Source organism: Rhineura floridana, chromosome 15, assembly GCF_030035675.1.
Source record: "Rhineura floridana isolate rRhiFlo1 chromosome 15, rRhiFlo1.hap2, whole genome shotgun sequence".
NCBI classification, from domain to species: domain Eukaryota; kingdom Metazoa; phylum Chordata; class Lepidosauria; order Squamata; family Rhineuridae; genus Rhineura; species Rhineura floridana.
This window is the reverse complement of record NC_084494.1, coordinates 34,048,606-34,066,548: the sequence shown is the minus strand read 5'-3', so window position 1 is coordinate 34,066,548 and position 17,943 is coordinate 34,048,606. Positions and strand designations below refer to the sequence as shown.

The 17,943-nt window shown below is 45.4% G+C and overlaps 1 protein-coding gene across 11 annotated transcripts in view; it reads left to right on the top strand.

The window, feature by feature from the left end:
- The window catches only part of CATSPERG (cation channel sperm associated auxiliary subunit gamma), a 90,363-nt gene that overhangs the window by 1,043 nt on the left and 71,377 nt on the right, over window positions 1–17,943 (top strand). For 5 of the 11 annotated variants that reach the window (XM_061597618.1, XM_061597620.1, XM_061597624.1 and 2 more), the window contains exons 2-6: window positions 5,342–5,588; window positions 6,247–6,300; window positions 6,606–6,750; window positions 13,223–13,349; window positions 16,028–16,097. In XM_061597618.1, coding sequence (XP_061453602.1) covers window positions 5,342–5,588; window positions 6,247–6,300; window positions 6,606–6,750; window positions 13,223–13,349; window positions 16,028–16,097 — 643 coding nt within the window. Of the gene's footprint in view, window positions 1–1,919; window positions 1,950–2,004; window positions 2,195–5,341; window positions 5,589–6,246; window positions 6,301–6,605; window positions 6,751–6,902; window positions 7,236–7,629; window positions 11,682–13,222; window positions 13,350–16,027; window positions 16,098–17,943 lie in introns of those variants that run through there. The other 6 variants (XM_061597621.1, XM_061597619.1, XM_061597622.1 and 3 more) reach the window with 5 other exon arrangements.

Sequence of the window (17,943 nt, the reverse complement as noted above, 5' to 3'; positions counted from 1 at the left end):
ATTAGCACCACTGCATTCTATTGAACCGTGTCCTGCGTACTTCTGACTGCATAGGTTCAACTTGTAAACCACATTAGGCTTTAACAAAAGATGTTGGAATGCAATCTTTAGCTAATAATTGGAAACGCAAACAATCTTACAAAGGTATGCTAATTTAAGATGAAGTAGGAACCCAAGGAAAGGAAAGAAGTATTCAGGCACTTGCTTGATTCTTTTTCTAATTCTTTGATTTACTTGAGTCATCTTTCACAAACAAACCTGGAAGCCTCATGATGACCTCATTTGCTTGCCAGAGCAAGGAAACTCCCTCAGTTACTCTGCTATTCCTGCAGATGACATCATTGCTTTTGCTCTGGAAAAAAGTGCCGGAGCTATGTTCCCCTGAATTCTCCCTCCACTACGCTATTAAGCAGGACACAGCCTAGATCTGGGGTTCCCAAACTGGTTCATGGACCACCAGGAGTCTGCGAGCTTCATTCAGGTGGTCTGCGGCCTGCCTACGTTAAGTATATTGTTTTTAATTGCATTTTTATTCCTTTTAATTCTTCAGTTGTATTTTGTTGTATTACAATTTGAATTCTATTAAATGCAAGTTGTAATACAATAAAATCCCTGGCTATGGTATGAAGGCACATGTGGCCATTGCCTTGTTGCAGCTAAGCACATCTGGGTGTGGCCAGTGCCTGGATGGGAGACCGCCTGGGAACCATATGTATCCTACCCAGGTTCTATGATGAAAGAAAGGTGGGATATAAATGTAATAGATTAACAAATAAAATACAATTTAAGAAACAAAAGAAGCAATAAAATACTATTAAATCATGCAACATTTAGCATAGCATTACAGTTGCTACAACAGGCAGAAAAATCATTAAGTGGTCCACCAAGACGATCAGCAATTTTCAGCTGGTCCATGGGGAAAAAGTTTGGGAACCACTGGCCTGCATCGTGCATGTGTGTGTTGTGCTGGTTCAAATATGATGATGATCTGGGTATGGAGCAGAGCTTGGCAAAGTTACTTTTTTTGAACTACAACTCCCATCAGCCCAATCCAGTGGCCATGCTGGCTGGGCTGATGGGAGTTGTAGTTCAAAAAAAGTAACTTTTCCAAGCTCTAGTATGGAGGAATAATATGCTTCCCTTTGTCATGAACAGATCACTCGCTAGTTGCGTTTAGGCTTACAAGGAGTCCTAAGCTTTGGAGAAGAGGTGGGCCTGTTAGAAAGTTCCACCTTCAGAGCATGATGGATCCAAACAGTTTCCTGACTGCTCTGGGGGAATTTTCCAATCACCTCACCTGGTGATTCTGTCAAAGCCCTGTTTGATCTCTGAAGTAGGGAAGAAATGACCCAGGCAGTGGACATAATTGCTCATGAGTGTCCATTCTCATCTTGTGGAGCCAAGCAGATTCCCTGATTTTCCAAATACTGTGGGGTGATGAAATGGCAAGGATGGTGAAGGACAAAGTGGGAGAAGCCTAACTTAGCACAAGACTACAACTAGGACCTGCTCTGTGGCAATAAAGGCAGCAAAGTAATTGTATTTTTTGCCATCATTGCATCCAGAGTTGCCCAATGGTGCTGTTCTGAGTAGTTAATGGGCCTGTGACATCAAGGGTGTCAAATGGTGAGGAAGCATTATTCAGTGAGGTCTGCTTGACTGTTTTGCTAGACATTTCATAGAAAAATTTCCAGAAGAGGTACCTTGTTACTCTGTGCAGCAAAAACAAGAGTTGTAGCATATCTGTTTCATTCTGCATCTGTTTCAGCTTGGTTGCCACAGTTATAGGAGATTCAGCAGTTACTTATCCTGTTGTCAGGAATGCTCTTCAATTTGTGTAGTCTCAAGACATGGACAAGAACCTTGGAAGTGTGAAGTTGGGCAGCTGTATGCTTGACCTTTGCCTATCTTGGCTTATTAAAGTGGCCAGAGGAAACTTGGCCAAATAGGTTGGTAGAGTGGTTAATGCCTTCTTAGACGGGTGCTGTTCCAACTATCCTTTAGGTAGCTGCTGCAAGACCTTTACTGAAGAAACCTTTGGATCCTACTGTGGTGGATAAGTTCCAGCCTGTCTTGAATGTTCCAGTTTTGTGCAGGGGTACATAATCCTTGGAATGTCCAAGACTCATTGGAAACAGTTCTTCAGGACAGACTAGAAACATAAAACAGGGCCTCCAAAGTCCATCCTAGCCAGGTAATCCTAAAGAATACTGTGACCAATGATATCAAATACCACTGAGAAGTCCAACAGAACCAAGAGAGACATGCTCCCCTGTTCACAGCATGTCATTCACCAGGGTGACCAAAGCCTTTGTCCAGAATCTAGGCCTGAAGCTAGAATGAAATAAACCTAGATAATCCATATAACCCAGGAATCCTTATAGCGAGCTACAAGGATTCTTGAATAACTGTTTCCAGAAGGTGATGCTGGGGAACTCCTGCTTGACATTGTAGCCTATGGTGTCTTACAGGAATCTGTCTTGTCCCCCATGTGATTTAACATCTTCTTGAAACCCCTGCGAGGTTTCTGGCAATTTGAAATGCATTGTCATCAGCATGTGGATGACATGCAGCTTTCTCTCTGTCTGTTTCTCTCCTTCCTATCTGATTTCAGAAAAGCTGTTGATGTTCAGAATCTTTCGTTGGAGGTAGTAAGGGGCTGGGTGAAGACAGAGGCACTTCAGATAAGATTTACCATTTGAGAGTACACCTGGACACACCTTTGCTTCTGGATGTGGCCAACTGCTGCCTGGGATGCTTTTGCACAGCTTAGGCTGGTGTGCCAATGACAACCATTCCAGGGAAGGTCAGATCTGTCTATGGTGATATATACCTTGGTTACATCCAGAATTGATTACTTCACTGCACTTTACATGAGGCTCCATTTGAAAAAACTTCAGTTAGTTCAAAATGAGGTGGTGTAGGTGAATGTCTATGAGAGCATATAACTTATTTTACCACAGCTGCTCTGGCTTTCAGTTGGTTTCCAGGCACAATTTAAAATGATGGTGATTGCCTTTAAAGCCCTAAATGGCTTGGTTTCAGGATACCTAAAGGATTATCTCCTTCCAGATCAGCCTGCCTGCTGCTGAAGATCTGCTAGAGAGGCTGTTCTTCGCATCCTCCTGATTGTATCTGAGATAGTAGCGGCTGGGAGCTGGAAAGGTTCTTCTCTTTGGCCACACCTAGATTATGGAGCTCCTTACTTTAGCAGTCTCTTTGGCCCTTTCTTTCCTGCCACCTAAGAAATTTTTAAATTATTCTGGCAGGTATTTGACCTGAAAGGCTGAGGAGTTTTAGTAGTTTCACTCCTTGCTTTTTGGCTGCTTTCACCTGCTGTTCCTGTTCTTACTGTTTAATTGTGTGGTCAGAGCTGGTGCCAGGCATGACTGGGCCCTTTGGTGCCAGCCTGCCTGGGGCCCAGGCCCCCTGCTCCCAGCCCCCCTACAGACCGTGTGGGACTGCTCCATCTACCTCTTCTCTCTTTCTGTGAATGTCCTGCATGCTGGGTGTGCAGGTTGCTGCCACCACCAAGATGCCGGCGGAGGCTTCTCTAAGGGGCTGATACTCTTGCCGCCATCTTTGTTGATGGCATGCATGCACATGCCTGCCATCAGTCAAGATGGTGGTAGGGGCATTAGCCCCTTAGAGAAGCCTCTGCTGCCTTCATGGTTGATGGCAACTGTGTGCACAGCATGCAGGGCATTCACAGAAAGGGAGGAGAGGTAGGTGGAGCGGGCGGGCGGGCGCTGCATGCCCATAGAGTCCGTAGGGGGGGAGTTGACCCTGCCAAGGTTTGCAGAAGGGGGAGCGCTACCCCCACACCCTAAGGAGTGGCCTTCAGGGGTTCCTCTGGGCTGCAGGGGCCCTCAGCCAGGCCCTGACCTGGCCATCCTTTGGCACCAGCCCTGTGTGTGGTAAATAGTTTTTATTTACTTGGTAATTTTTAAATTGTTGAAAGCTGCCCTGAACCCTGTTTCTAGAGTGGAAAAGTGGGATATAAATAATCTTACATAAATACAGGTATAAAGGATAAGGTTGAACCCTCTTGCTGTTATCCCAGATTAATACCATAATACCCCACCTCAATTTTTTATATTCTTCTTTGATCATTGCTATTTCAGTTGATCCTTAGAGGGCAGTCTAAGCTCACTGTAGTGTAGTTATGTTACACTTGATACAGATTATCTTCAGTAAACCTTCTGACATCTGAGCGTCATCTGGGAGTAGGTTATTTTGTTGTTGCCTCAAAATGAAGACCAAATTCTGTGTTCTTTGAGGAGAGGGTTATTCTCCAATGAACAATGTTGATCTCCCTAGTAGTAGTTGTGTAACAATGGATGATGTGTGCTCAGGTAGAGTATTATGCACAAATATGTATCTTGACCTGTTATAAGTATGCACAAAAACCCAATGTGAAAACCCAACATTATTTTTATTTATTAATTAAAAGATTTTTAAATCTCTCCATCTATTACATAAAAATGGCCTTGCAACCATAGAATATAAAAAACCATATAATAAACTTTTAAAAGGGAGTCAAAACACAATAGGATAGTGTAAACAAGTAAATGTTAACAATATGAAATCAAACATAAACATTAAAAGCATAGAATTCCTTTCTGTTTCTTACAAACAACACTTTTTTCCTTTTCATTAGGAGTGACATTATGGACAAACCTTAATTAAATTAATTTTGATAGGCCAGATACAAATTGCTTTTGAAGCTGGATTTGGTCTGTGTGCTTGCCTTGTCAGCTGTCAAATCCAGCACAGAACAGCAGCGAAAAAGATCCCCCACAAAGAGGGGGGATCTTCATGCAGGGAATGTTGAATTAAAACAACCCAGAGTCTCAAGCAAGTAACTGTTACCACACACATTAGAGGTTATGGCAAAGGCCAGACAAGCAAGAATGACCTTGTAACTTGTTTCTTCCTTTGCAGAGTCCCACTCAGTAAAGGCAAGCAGCCCAATGCCAGAGTGGAATGGACTGGTTCTGCCTTTTGTGCAACAGGGCAGCACCTGCTACTTTCCCCTCTGGAGCGAAAGGCAGCTATTCTCTAATATCAGAAAGTGGAAATGTGTGCATTCAAGGGATAGAATGCATGTGGGACTTAAATCTGCTTCTTTGACTCCATTGAACCATACCATGAAATATTGAGCCAGTCCATCTCCGCAAAGCCCTCTCTTAGTTAAATGTGACTATATATTGGGGGTAAGTGGGCCAGAATATTGGGAAGAGGCTTGCTTATTCATTCATTTATGACACCTACATAAAAGGGGTGATTAAAATAAGAATCTCAGTTCCAGGTGTGAGTGTGTGTGGTTTTTTTTTTGTAGGTTTCTTTACAAAGGAGCATCTGTGAAGTCTGTGATGTGGCAACCTTTTGCAGCCACCCTGCCCCTCCTCCTGTATGCGAAGCATTATCTGTGCCAAACAGATTGCCAGTGGATAGCTGTGGTCAACAGGTTTAGTCGCCCTGGGGACGACCGAGATATCTTCCTCTACCAGAATAAAATTGACAGTGTGTCTAAAGTCTTCCAGGAATTCATGGACTCGGCTATAGACCCTAAAGACAAAAATGCAGTGAGTACAACTTGCCTTTGGGAGCAGGAGAGGAGAAGATCATTCCCTGTCCAGCAAGGGCAGCTTGGGTACCATGTTTCTTGAACTGGGGCTGTTAGGAGATTGGGCAATAGGCCGCTTGGGTGGGAGGCAAGAGTTTCCAGAACCAAGGCCTGAAGGAAATTAGACAGACCAGAAATAGTCACTCGTGTGCCCCAAAGCCAAGCCTTGACAGACAAGGGCAAGTCTGACTCTCATCCAGGCAAAGCCCAAGCCTGACTTGGAAACTTTATAGCTCCCACAGTGAGAGAACCAATGGGCTGCTTGCATGGGTGGAGTCAACCTGGAGCTTAGGAGAAATCATAGTTGGGGGACCCTCTCAAACTGCAGCCCTGACCAGCTCACCACAGCAGTGCACAAATCTGGAGCTTCTCGGGTCCATCCTTGGTGGTTCCTGACAGGCACAAGTGTTTGGATCCCTAACATTCTCAGCTACACTTGCTTATTTTATTATATAAACAATTTTATTCAGGGCTGCATTTGGCTCTCTGGTACATCAGTTTACCAAAACTTTAGCTGATTACTTTGTGGGGGCCAGGCCAGCAATTTAGCCCCAGGATCTAACAAGGCTTGTCCTCCAAGTGGAGAGAACTCCTGAAATAACTGTCTCTTTTTACAGAATTACCTGGGATTTCCATACTTCCTGAAAATTAATCTGAGCTGCACACAGATGGTAAGGGAAGAGCCATGCACTTCATGAGGGCAGGAGATACTTACATATTTTATTTAAGGGGCACTTCTTGTTGCTCCTCCATTGCTTCAACAGTGGGCAGATCTGTACTGGGAAGATACAGTGGCATTGTTACATCTTTTTCCAGCCATGCTTTGTTGCTGGTGAGATGTCTGATAATTTCATAGTTAGCAGACCTCTGAATGTAATGAGGAGCCAGCACTGGCAAGTGATTGGGTAATTTTGTTGTAAGGGCTCTGGGTCAACCAACTCATGAGAGACCAACTGCCCTCTGCTCCCCTTTCCAGAACTCAGAAATGGCTCTTCGGACTGCTCACTACACTGGACTGAGACCAATTGTGACTGTCACTTTTGAAGAACCTGTCCACTCTGTGCGTCGGAAACAGGAACAGTTGCAGATTGAAATGATGGCTGCTCCATACAGAATTAAAGGTATTCTCGGTCAGCGGGGTCGTGGAGCATACAGGAATGGTTAACTCCTCCTGTAGGCAGAGTCAAACTATAACAAAGTGTTAGGCAGTGGCCAGCCGGAAGGGGAGGGAACTACCCTCTAAATGCCAGTCTTGACTCTGCCTCCAGCAAGTTAACAGAGTCATCTGTATGCTCCTGTATCTCTTTAGGGATACGGGGTTGGAAAAGTGTTCTTTGTTTGACTTTTTCCTCAGAATTTCTCTTCCTCACCCTGCCCGTCAGTGATTAGTTCAGATGGGGGGGGGGAGGAGAAAGGACTTTCCTTTTTGAAGACATTGAGCGGGGCGGTAGCCACTGCCCCACGAAGATCACCATTCCTCTGGGGGGAAGGAGGTAGCCGGGACTTGTCCCTGGCCCCTACATTGCTACCCATGGGCGTCGGATGACAGCAGAGGCAGGAGGTAGCCAGGAGGAGTCCCAGGCCCCTCCATTGCCTCAGGGTGGAGGTGAGTGGCATTGCGCCAGCCCTACTTCTCTTCCATTGGATCGGGGCGGGAGGTAGCTGGGAGGCGTCCCAGGCTCCTCTGTTGCCTCAGGGCGATGGGGAGTTCTTTTCCCACCAGGCCTCTTCCCACTGCCTGCAGTTTTTGTTGCTGGAAGGGGGGGTAGCTGGGAGGTGTCCCAGGTCCCCTCCAGACCTTCGTACCACCGGCAGCACTCAGCTGCTGGGCGCGGTGCCTCACAGTGCCTGGGAGAAGGCGTGGGGCTTCATATGAGGTGACCCAGTGTTTGGAGACTTCACGATCGTCCTTTAAGGGGCCAGGAGGAAGGTAGTGGGGGAGCGTTCTCTGTTTTTCATTAACAAGGCGGCTGCTAGGTCTGTGGGGGAAGGGTGTTTTCCTGTCATCGCCAGTCTTTCTCAGAGGTGGGAAGGCACTGCACGATTTGAGCAGGAAAGGAAAGTGCGTAAGTTCAACGCCATTTCCCCCCCGATTCCCCCAACCTCCAGAGTGCAGAGAGTGTGCCTGGGGGGCACTTTATGTAGTCATGACCCCCCCCCCAATTTTTTTTTTGGACTTCAATGGCTGAGGCAATGGAGCAACCGTCCTCCTTGGAGGAGGATGTCATGTCTCACAGTGAGGGGGTTGCTCCTCTCAGAACTCTGGCCTTAGTGGCAGGGGTCATGTTACCTTCCCCTTCTGCGGGGAGGACTCCGACTCAGTTGGCATCCATGCAATGGGGGGGGGGATCATCACAAGAAGACCAGGCATCGTCATGGTTCAAAGGAACGCTCTTCCTCATCCATGATGGAGTGGATTAGTAAGGCGATGATGAGGGAAGTGGGGGCCTCATTGGCCAAGTGCGTAGCTCGCTCTCACAGGAAGAAACGGGCCAGACATGGCAGGGTGCGCTCTCTGTCTTCATCCTCTTCTAGCTCAGCTTCATGGTCCTTCTCCTCTTCTGGCTGTAGTCCAGTTGCGACGAACAGCAGGACCAAGTGCAAAGACCACCACAGATCTGGGGGGCATGGCAAGGGGTGCTCTTCTGGGACCAGAAGTTCCTACAGAGAAGAGGGCCTTAGTCCAGATTCCTTAGAGGCAGCTGGGCCTTTGGATTCAGGTTTGGAAGAGTCAGAGAGGGACACAGTGATGAAGGGGTATTCCCTGGAGTTCTCAGCCATTCTGGCAGAGAAGTGGAGAATGGCTCCCACAGTGCATGACCCGGAAATAAGGCAGAGAACCCTGGACGCCATAGCTCATCTCATTGACATAGGCGCCACAGAGCAGGTGCCAACACTACAGTGTGGGTCCGTGGGTCTTCTCTGTCTTTTTTATGGTGCCCAAATGCAATGGCGACCTCTGTGCCATTTTGGACTTGAAGTTTCTGAACCGGTTCATCCGGCCCAGGAAATTAAAAATGGAGACACTCCAGTCGATTGCGGAGGCAATTTAGCCCAGAGACTTCCTTGTCTCTGTAGACCTTACAGAGGTGTATCTGCACGTTCTGATTCTGCTGCAGCATCGCCAGTATCTGCACTTTGCACATGGAGGGCAGCAATTGCAGTACAGAGCTCTGCTGTTCGGTCTCTCTTCCTCTCCCAGAGTTTTCACGAAACTCATGGCAGCAGTGGTGGGGCATCTACGCACTCAGGCGGTACACATGTACTCCTACTTGGATGACCTTATCTGGGCCCCATCTCTTCAGAGAGCAAGGTGGGGCATGGAGAGTACTATCTGCTGTCTGGATGCCCATGGCTTCATCGTCAGCATGTCCAAGAGTCATCTACTACTGATGCAGCATCTGCAACATCTTGGGGTAGTGATAGATAAGGAGCAGGCCAAGTTGTTCTTGTCGGAGGACAGGATAGCCAATCTCCAGTGTCAACTTCTTACCTGTCTCAGCAGCAGTTGAGTTCCACTGAGCGACCTGGCCAAGCTCCAGGGCTCTATGATAGCAGCAATCGACTCAGTACCCAAGACATTGCAGTGGCTTCTACTGCCTTTCCAGGACAAAATGGCTTGCCGGTGGACGGGTTCAGTTATGGTCAGCAGAGAGGTGAAGGACTCTCTGCACTGGTGGCGCCACCTGCCCAACCTACAGAAGGGACTCTCACTCAGGATTCCTTCAGTCACTGTTGTTACCATGGATGCCAGCCTCACAGGATAGGGTGCTACATGCCTGAATCAATTTGCACAGGGAACATGGCAGGTGCAGGAGAGGGCGCAGTCCATCAACTGGCTGGAACTCAGGGCAGTCAGACTGGCTGCCTAGCACTTCCTACACATCCTGGCACAAGCGCATGTGCTGATCCGGACGGACAACGTCTCCACGATGGCTCATTTGAACCGTCAGGGCCCCCTCTGAGATTGAGTATTCTGCAGAAGTAAACCAGTCTCCTCTTCAGGTGGGCAGAGCAGCACCTAATATCCATTGCGGCTGTTCATCTGAAGGGGACACTGAAAACCCAGGCAAATTGGCTCAGCAGAGAACAGGTGCAGCAGGGTAATTGGGCTTTACACAGGGAGGTCTTTCATCAGCTGGTACAGAGATGGAGGACTCCTTGCATAGATCTCTTTGCATCTGAGACGAACACACAGGTTGACAGCTTCATGTCACATTACTGGGAGCCCGAGGCTCAGAAAGCAGACACACTCTCTGCACCCTGGCCCTGGGGTCTTCTGTATGCATTTCCACCTCTGCCCCTCCTGACCAGGTTCTTACGCAGGCGTAGGGCTCTTTGAGCGCAGGCAGTGGTTATAGCTCCCCTCTGGCCCAGACTTCCATGGTTCTCTGACCTGGTGGACCTCAGCTCGGAACCGCCCTGGAGGCTCCCCCGGAGACAAGACCTTCTCTCCCAGGGACCCTTGCTCCACCCAGATCCAGACTGGCTACAGCTTCATGCATGGAGATTGAGCGGCGATCATTGAAAAGAGAGGGATTCTCAGATAGAGTCATAGGCACTATATTGGCCTCATGCAGGTCCTCCACACAGAGGATTTATGAGACCACGTGGAGAGCTTTCAATTGGTGGCGCAGGCATAAGCACCTGACGCACAGTGAGTGCCATCTTAGGATCATCCTGGATTTTCTGCAGGATGGTCTGGATCAGGGGTTGGCCCCTAGCATGCTGAAGCGACAGGCAGTTGCGCTGGGAACTGTGTTTTCTCCTCTGGGAGGCTGTTCTTTAGCATCCCACCCCAGGGTTAAACACTTTCTGAGGGGGGCATCCATCATATCTCCCCCCACTCTGCATAGATTTCCCTCTTGGGTTCTTCCCCTGGTACTTAGAGTTCTCTGTTCTTTGCCATTTGAACCAGCTCACACATTGTCTATTAAGTTGCTCACCCTTAAGAGGGTGTTTTTGGTGGCGGTGACATTGGCTCCGAGGGTGGGAGAGATAGGAGCGCTCTCAGCCTGAGAGGAGCTTTGCACGTTCCACGCAGACAAAGTGGTGCTTTGGCCAGATCCCACTTTTCTGCCCAGGGTGAATTCAGTGTTCCACGGGGGCAGGACATTTCCTTGGCTAACTTCTGTTCACACCCTATATATCCTAGGGAAAAGGAATGCCACAAACTGGACATCAAGCGGATACCCAAGATCTACCTAGACAGGACAGAGTCTTTCCAAAAGATGGAGTCCCTATTTGTTTCCTTCAAAAAGGGGGCACAGGGACGGAAGGTGTCATGCTCCACTATCAGCAGATGGGTCAGGGAGTGTGTGGCCATGGCATATCAGGCGGCCGAGAGATCTCTGCCAAGCGGCATTACTGCTCACTCAGTCAGAGGAGCGGCTGCTACGGCCGCACTCCACAGGGAGGCTCCGTTGGAGGAGATCTGTAAGGCAGCGACATGGACACAACCATCCACCTTCATCAGGCACCACAAGATGGATAAGTTCGCCTCCGCCGATGCAGCCTTCGGCAGGAGGGTTCTTCAGAGAGTAGTGGCCTAGCCCTGCATCCCCCCCTAGAGATGTGGGGTTCACTGCTTCGGTACATCCCATTCCTGTATGCTCCACGACCCCACTGACCGAGAACGGAAAGTTGGACTTACTGTGAAGTGTCCTTCTGGTCAGCGGGGAGTGGAGCATACAGTCCCAGCCTGCAGGGGTGGCTAGGCCAAGGGTAGGAAGGATCTCCTGTTCGAGGTCCATAGGCAAATCGTGTTTGTGCGGAAACCCAGATAGGATGGGGAAGGCCTCCCATGACAACCTGCACTGTCTGCTATTATTCCGTATTCTTTTACTGTCCACGGTGTGCTCGTTGCACTAGTTTTTTATGATGTTTAGGTGGTTGGCCTCACCGGGTCAGCTTTATCATGACTGGCAGTTAGAGGGTGGTTCCCTCCCCTTCCGGCTGGCAACCGTCTAACGCTTTGTTATAGTTTGACTCTGCCTACAGGAGGAGTTAACCATTCCTGTATGCTCCACTCCCTGCTGACCAACACTTCACGGTAAGTCCAACTTTCTGTTTTGTTACCATTGGAGTGCTTCAGCATTTGTCCTGAGAGGAATTCTGGGAAAGCATGAAGCCCAAAAGGAAATACCTCATTAAAGAACATCTTTCTCTTGAGATGATTTGCAGCTACTTTCAGATTTTGGCCTCAGGCCACAGATTAGCAGACAGACAGAACAGACTCAGTTTGGTACACTTCACTTGGAAGTTCTGTCTCCCTGCCCACTCCCCAAGCTTACACTGGTAGACTGTGATAGTGTGGTATCAGGAGATAGTGGACACAGTAGAATGTGCAGTAGCTTAATTAGTGGAAGGGGAGTTACCATTTAGATTTTCTGTCTTGGATGATAATAGCTTACAGTAGGGCCCCACTCATACAGCGGGTTACGTTCCAGACCCCCGCCTAAAAGCGAAACACGCTGAAAAGCGGAACTCATTCAATAGAATGGCACCCGATGCCCGAAAAACACCGTAAAAGTGGAACAAGCACCGTATGAGTGGGGCCTTGCTCTAATTGAAAGCTGCTGTATTAGCGGAATGCCTTAAAGTGGGCTGCCGCAAAGCGGAGCCCTACTGTATTACCTCACCTAGTGTGTGGACTAGCAGAACGAGGATCACCATCCAAACATCTGGCTTGTGGGTGAGCAGTTCTCTAATTTAGAGCGCTGATCATTTTTAATCTTGCTCATCTGCCAACACGAGTAAGATTCTGCCTCTAGCACTGGGTGGTGCAGGCATGTGCTGGGGTGTAGTCTGTTTTCTCTGCTTTCCAGCTGACATTGTAGGGTCCTTTAGCGGTGCTGAGGCATTGCTTCGCCACAATCAGCTAGAAGTGGAATTAAACAATGACTATATACATATAGTACTACATGTAGCACTATATTATTTAAATGCCTAGTCCATGGCCAGGATCCTCCTTTAAAGTTTACTGAGAAATAAGTACTGTTACAACAGATGCCCCCCTCTCTGCTACTTTGTTTTACTTTTTTAAGAGCACAATTTCTAAAAGATCTCAGTCTTTTTTTAAAAAATAATGAGCTATTGCTCTGCCTGGAAAAAGGAAACCAGTAATTAAATCCCCAGGAAACAAGGGCTGGCTAACTAACTAAGGGCCAGTTATAGGAATATATGAGAGGACAATATGGAAAACAATGGAATTCATTAATTTGGTAGTGATGTCTTCTGATTTTTCCCTAAAAAATGAATGGAAAGTTGTGCCATTTCCAGAGTATGGAAGCAACCAGTGAGTACTCTTAGTGACACCAAACTTGCCAACAAATCTAAAAAGTTACTAGCTCATAATAATTGAGCTTTCCCAACATAAACTTGTGGTTGTAGTTGAGGGACATCAATTGCTTGTCTTGAAGGAAAATGAGAATCATCTCTTCAGTTGTTGGAGTATTTTGGGTGTATGTTTTTTAAATGCTTCCTTGTCTGGTCACTTGGAAGAAATTCCTGCTCATCACAGGTGGCTGAAAAAGTGGCTGTTTGTAAGTCTCTTTGACTTCAGCTTGTTGTTCATGCCTTCTCTACTTCCAGGAAATTGTGACAGTGAGGATGTTTGCATGATGTGCTGGATCACACCAATGCCCTTCATGAACGGCAGTGTTGTGATGAACGTGTTGGTGGAGAGCAATGGCCTTGGTCTCCCTGTTGATACAAAGAGGTGAGGCATGTGTTTTCAGTTTTTAGACCCAACAAGAACATCTTCAAGTGTGCCAGGATCTTTCTTGCTTCATATTTTGTTTTTTTTTCAATAATTTTTATTCAGATTTTCATAAAACATACAAGACAAAATCATAAAACATTCAAAGACAAAAAACAAAATCAAAAATAGTTAAACAAAAAGAAAAAAAGAAAAAAAAAAAAACAAAAATAAAAAATAAAGAGTAAAATATTGACTTCCCATTTGTCAAAGATCAAATCAGTTATAAGTCTATAATATATAACAATCCTGTCTCTTAAGTCATATTATAAAATCACTTTCCTCCAGTAGTTATCTTACTTAATCATCAAATCTCATAAACATTACTTTATTCTTTCCACAAAAAGTCAAAGAGAGGTTTCAATTCTTTAAGAAATATATCTATCAATTTTTTTTTCCAGATAAGCATATCGATTAATCCATCTCATTACTAATTATGATAATCTTGTTGTCATAACCATAGTCAAAATAAACATTTCAATTAATCCATCACATCAGAATCTGTTAGGTTCAGTAATTTCAGTAGCCATTGTTCTATTATCCCTATTAGTTCCATTTTCCATCTTCCATCTTCAGTAGTCTTGTTAAGTCCAGTAATTTCAGTATCCAATCTTCCATTATCAGTATTCCATAATAATCTTGCTGTCAAAGCCATAGTCATATAGTAAGAGTCTGATGGGAATTACCTCTATCCCAAATATTTTCTTGCCATCCATTCTAAATAGGTTGCTGAAATACTGCTGTAAAATCATATCTCTGTTCTTTTTTTCAAAATACACTGGGTCATCTCTTGAAAGTTTTTCCATTGTCACACGGCTGCAGTTAATTCCATAGATTTTCTCTATATTGGGCTCCATCACATCATTCCAGTCCAGAAGATTATCCATGCCATTGATAACTTTATCTCTAGAATCTTCATTAATTTCTTCAGAGATAACATTGAGTTCCAAACAATAGATTTTATTTCTAAAGTCCATAGACTCCAAATCTTGTTCCTGTTCCACGTTTGTTCCAATCTCCGGGATCTCCTCTCTCACAGGGACCCCTGTTCCAGTCTCCAGGGTCTCCTCTCTCACAGGGACCCCTGTTCCAGTCTCCAGGGTCTCCTCTCTCACAAGGACCCCTATGTCTTTAATCTCCTGTGTCTCCAAACAATAAATTTTGTTTCTAAAGTCCATAGACTCCAAATCTTTTTCCTGTTCCACGTTTGTTCCAATCTCCGGGGTCTCCTCTCTCACAGGGACCCCTTCCAGGGTCACCTCTCTCACAGGGACCCCTATATCTTTAATCTCCTGCTTCATTTTACTCAATTCAATTTTCAGCTCCTTACAACCCTGTCGCAGGTTTTGTTTCGTTATCTCAATCTCATCCATTATTTTCTGAAACATAGTTATTTCCAGCTTCTCAGCCACTTTCTTAATTGCCATTTTAAAAGAAAAATATAGGAAAACCACTTCTTATTTCAGCAACAATTGGGTTAATACTCCAAACTTGGTGACATCACAGTATAAACAGAGCAGACAGCCTTATCTCTCCATGCTTAAGTAAACAAAATGCAGTTCCCAGGATCGAAACAATTAATGGCGGTCGTCAGAAAACAGATTCGTCAAAATAAAATAGACCAAAAAGAGAGTAGTCTCAAACAATATAATATTCTTCAAAATAAAAATCTGGAATAGAAATCCCTCTTCTGTGTATATCTTTAGAATGCAAATCCAGGACAGCTTTTTGCAACAAAAACAGAGATAAGCTATTAATTAGTGAGTAGCAGAGAGAAGTTATGGCTCCCCAGTGAGATGTCAAAAACCGATCAATCTGGCAAATCTCTTTTAAACAGCAACAATTTAAGTCAAGTAAAAGAAAAATATAGAAAGAAGGGTGCTTGCCTGTTAGTGCGTTCTCTCTTAGAAGATAAGATGAACGTTCGCTTTTCCAGATAGAGCTTGTTGTTAAAAATCCGTCCCACCTTCGTCGGCTGGACCTCGTCCCATAAATTAATGAGATCTGGTCGTCCCAACAAAAATAGGCTTTGAGGTTAATCTCTTCGTTTCTCCCTACCCGGGAGAAGTTTAATCAGTCAAAAAAAGAAAAAATCTGACTGATATATCTGAATAAGCTTCTTTTGAGGCAGGAGCCCGTCTCAAAAGCAGGCACAGGCTAAGTCACCCTTCCCGGAAGTCTCTTGCTTCATATTTTGGAGAACTTTTTTATTTTTAAACTGCAATCTAACAGAGGAAGGACTGACAGAAGAGCTCTCTCAGTCATCTCAGCTGGACTAACTGCCATTTGGCTCCTCCCTTCCCAAAACCATCTTCCCTCAGTTGCCATTCCACCTAGGGGACAGGACACAGTGAGGTCCATTCTGTCAGCCTGCGTGGGATCAGCTGCCATATGGCTCCTCTCCTCCCAGAACTGTCTCCTACACTGACCATTCTACCTGACCATTATGTAATGATTACATGCCAATGTTGGTATCTGAACTTGCTGGTTTTCTTCTTCCCTTCCTATCTTTATCCTTTTGTATTGTGTCTCTCAGATTGCAAACCATTATATTAAAATGAATTGAGGGCTTTAGGTGGGAAAGCAATATATAAATGTACTAAAAAAAATACATGCATCCTCTTTCTCCTTATTCCTAGCTTTTCCATCAATATCAATGGCTACGTGGGATTCGTTCAAAATGCGGTCAAAGTCAAGATTGGAGAGAAGGTGAATTGCTAAAGTTGATAGGGATCCTGAGTGCTAACAGGGCCAGCTAGTCGTCTTATGGCATGTTAATAACTGCTGCTTGCAGTCTGTAAATGTTGATGCATGTGCCCAGCTGCCTTTTGAAAATCCCTTTCCAATCCCTGTGAAACTCCCATAGCCTCATCAATTTGTGTATATCAAATTTCAGGTTTTTAGGTGGTGTGGAATTTCCTGTTAGTCCCAGGCGTCATTCTGTCTATAATAATAATGCATTCTGCTGATTTTTCTTTTGCTTCTTCTGGAATTTACTCCCCTTCACCTTCCTAAACTGATACGAGGGTATGAAAGCATGACAGAGCTCCCACAGCCCAGCCTTCTGCCCCATATGTAGCCATGCTTTGTGCTGGAGCACTGCCCTCTATGATGAAAGGAATTTCAGGTTTAGATACACCGATGTCTAATTTTTCAAACTCTTTTTTTTTTTTAGTAATCAGAGTTGTTTTAGACTCTGTGTGTTTCACATTTCAAAATTTTCAGGTGTGTAGAAGTGCCTCATGTTTTCAACATCCCCATGAGTCACTCAGTCCCAAGCGTCTTTATATTATGCTAGTATATTATTAAATTTGAACCTTGCAAGTGTAGATTCATACTCCTGGCTGCCTGCTACTGAGAATTCCCCCAGCGCTGATTCAAGTGTATGAGGAGGCTTTGGAACTTTCATAGCGTAACTTTTCTGTCCCAAGTGTGGCCTGCTTTTGCTTGCTCTGTGCTCAAGTGCTTCCCTATTTTATAAGGCTAGCTTCACGTCCTGAGGTTTAACTGTTGGGTATAAAAATGTCTCAACAAGTCCACAAACATAAGTTTGACTTACTAGCAACTTGCAAGCTTTTATTTATTCTTCTTACCAAGTTCTCCCCCTTGCCCCAGTACTCTGACACGCATGGAGGGCTTTTGGGGGGACAGGCAAGGGTTTCTCTCGTTTGCTCAGGGCAGAGGGGTATGGGGAAAGGAAGAAGGAGCCAGAGTCTCTTCTGCTGTTTCTTCTCCAAACTGGTTGGCTTGGAAGAGAGGCAGAATCTTGTTTCATATGTGTGGAGGTTTAGATAAGATAAAGAAGTAATAGGAAAAGATCCTGCTGTTTCTTCCCTTCTTCAGAGCCTCTCAGAGGCTTCTGGGAGTTCATCCAGTTGATCTTTGTTTTTATTGTATTTTTAAGGTTTTCTGTTCTATAGTGGTGGCTGTTTTTAATGCTTTGCAAACAGCTTTGATGTTTTTAACAAAATAGCGGTATAAAAATATTTTTATAAATAAAATAAATAAATACATCCTGCCAGAGGGCCAGAATATTTGTGAATAGATCTGTGAATATTTGTGCCTCGGGCTTTGGCCTCCTGGGAGAAAATCAGGGAACCTGCTACTGATGGGTTCCTGCTCCTAGAGGGCATCCAGAGGAAGCTCTTCCCGCCTCTTGCTTTAGGCTGCAGTCCATAACATACTTGCTTGGAAGTAAATCCTGCTAAAATCAATAGGACTTCTGAGAAAACATGTTAAGGACTGAGTTATTGTGCTCACAGAAAGACTGGAGAGCCTTTAACTGTGGCTACATTCCCTTTTCCATTAGCTGGACAGAGTGGGAAATGTAAACCTCTAAGCAAGTGGGTGTGTCTACACAGAACATGCTTAACTGGCTTAGCAGTCATTCCCTCTTCCCAGGAAAAGGGCTTGTAGGGATGCCTCACAGAATTCTCAGCAGCCTCATCAAAGCATATTTCCCAAGGTTTGGGAGGCCATGAGTGAGAAGCCCTGACAATTAAACTGGTGCATGAGTGTGTAGTGGAAACATACCCAGCACCATTTCACTCTTTCT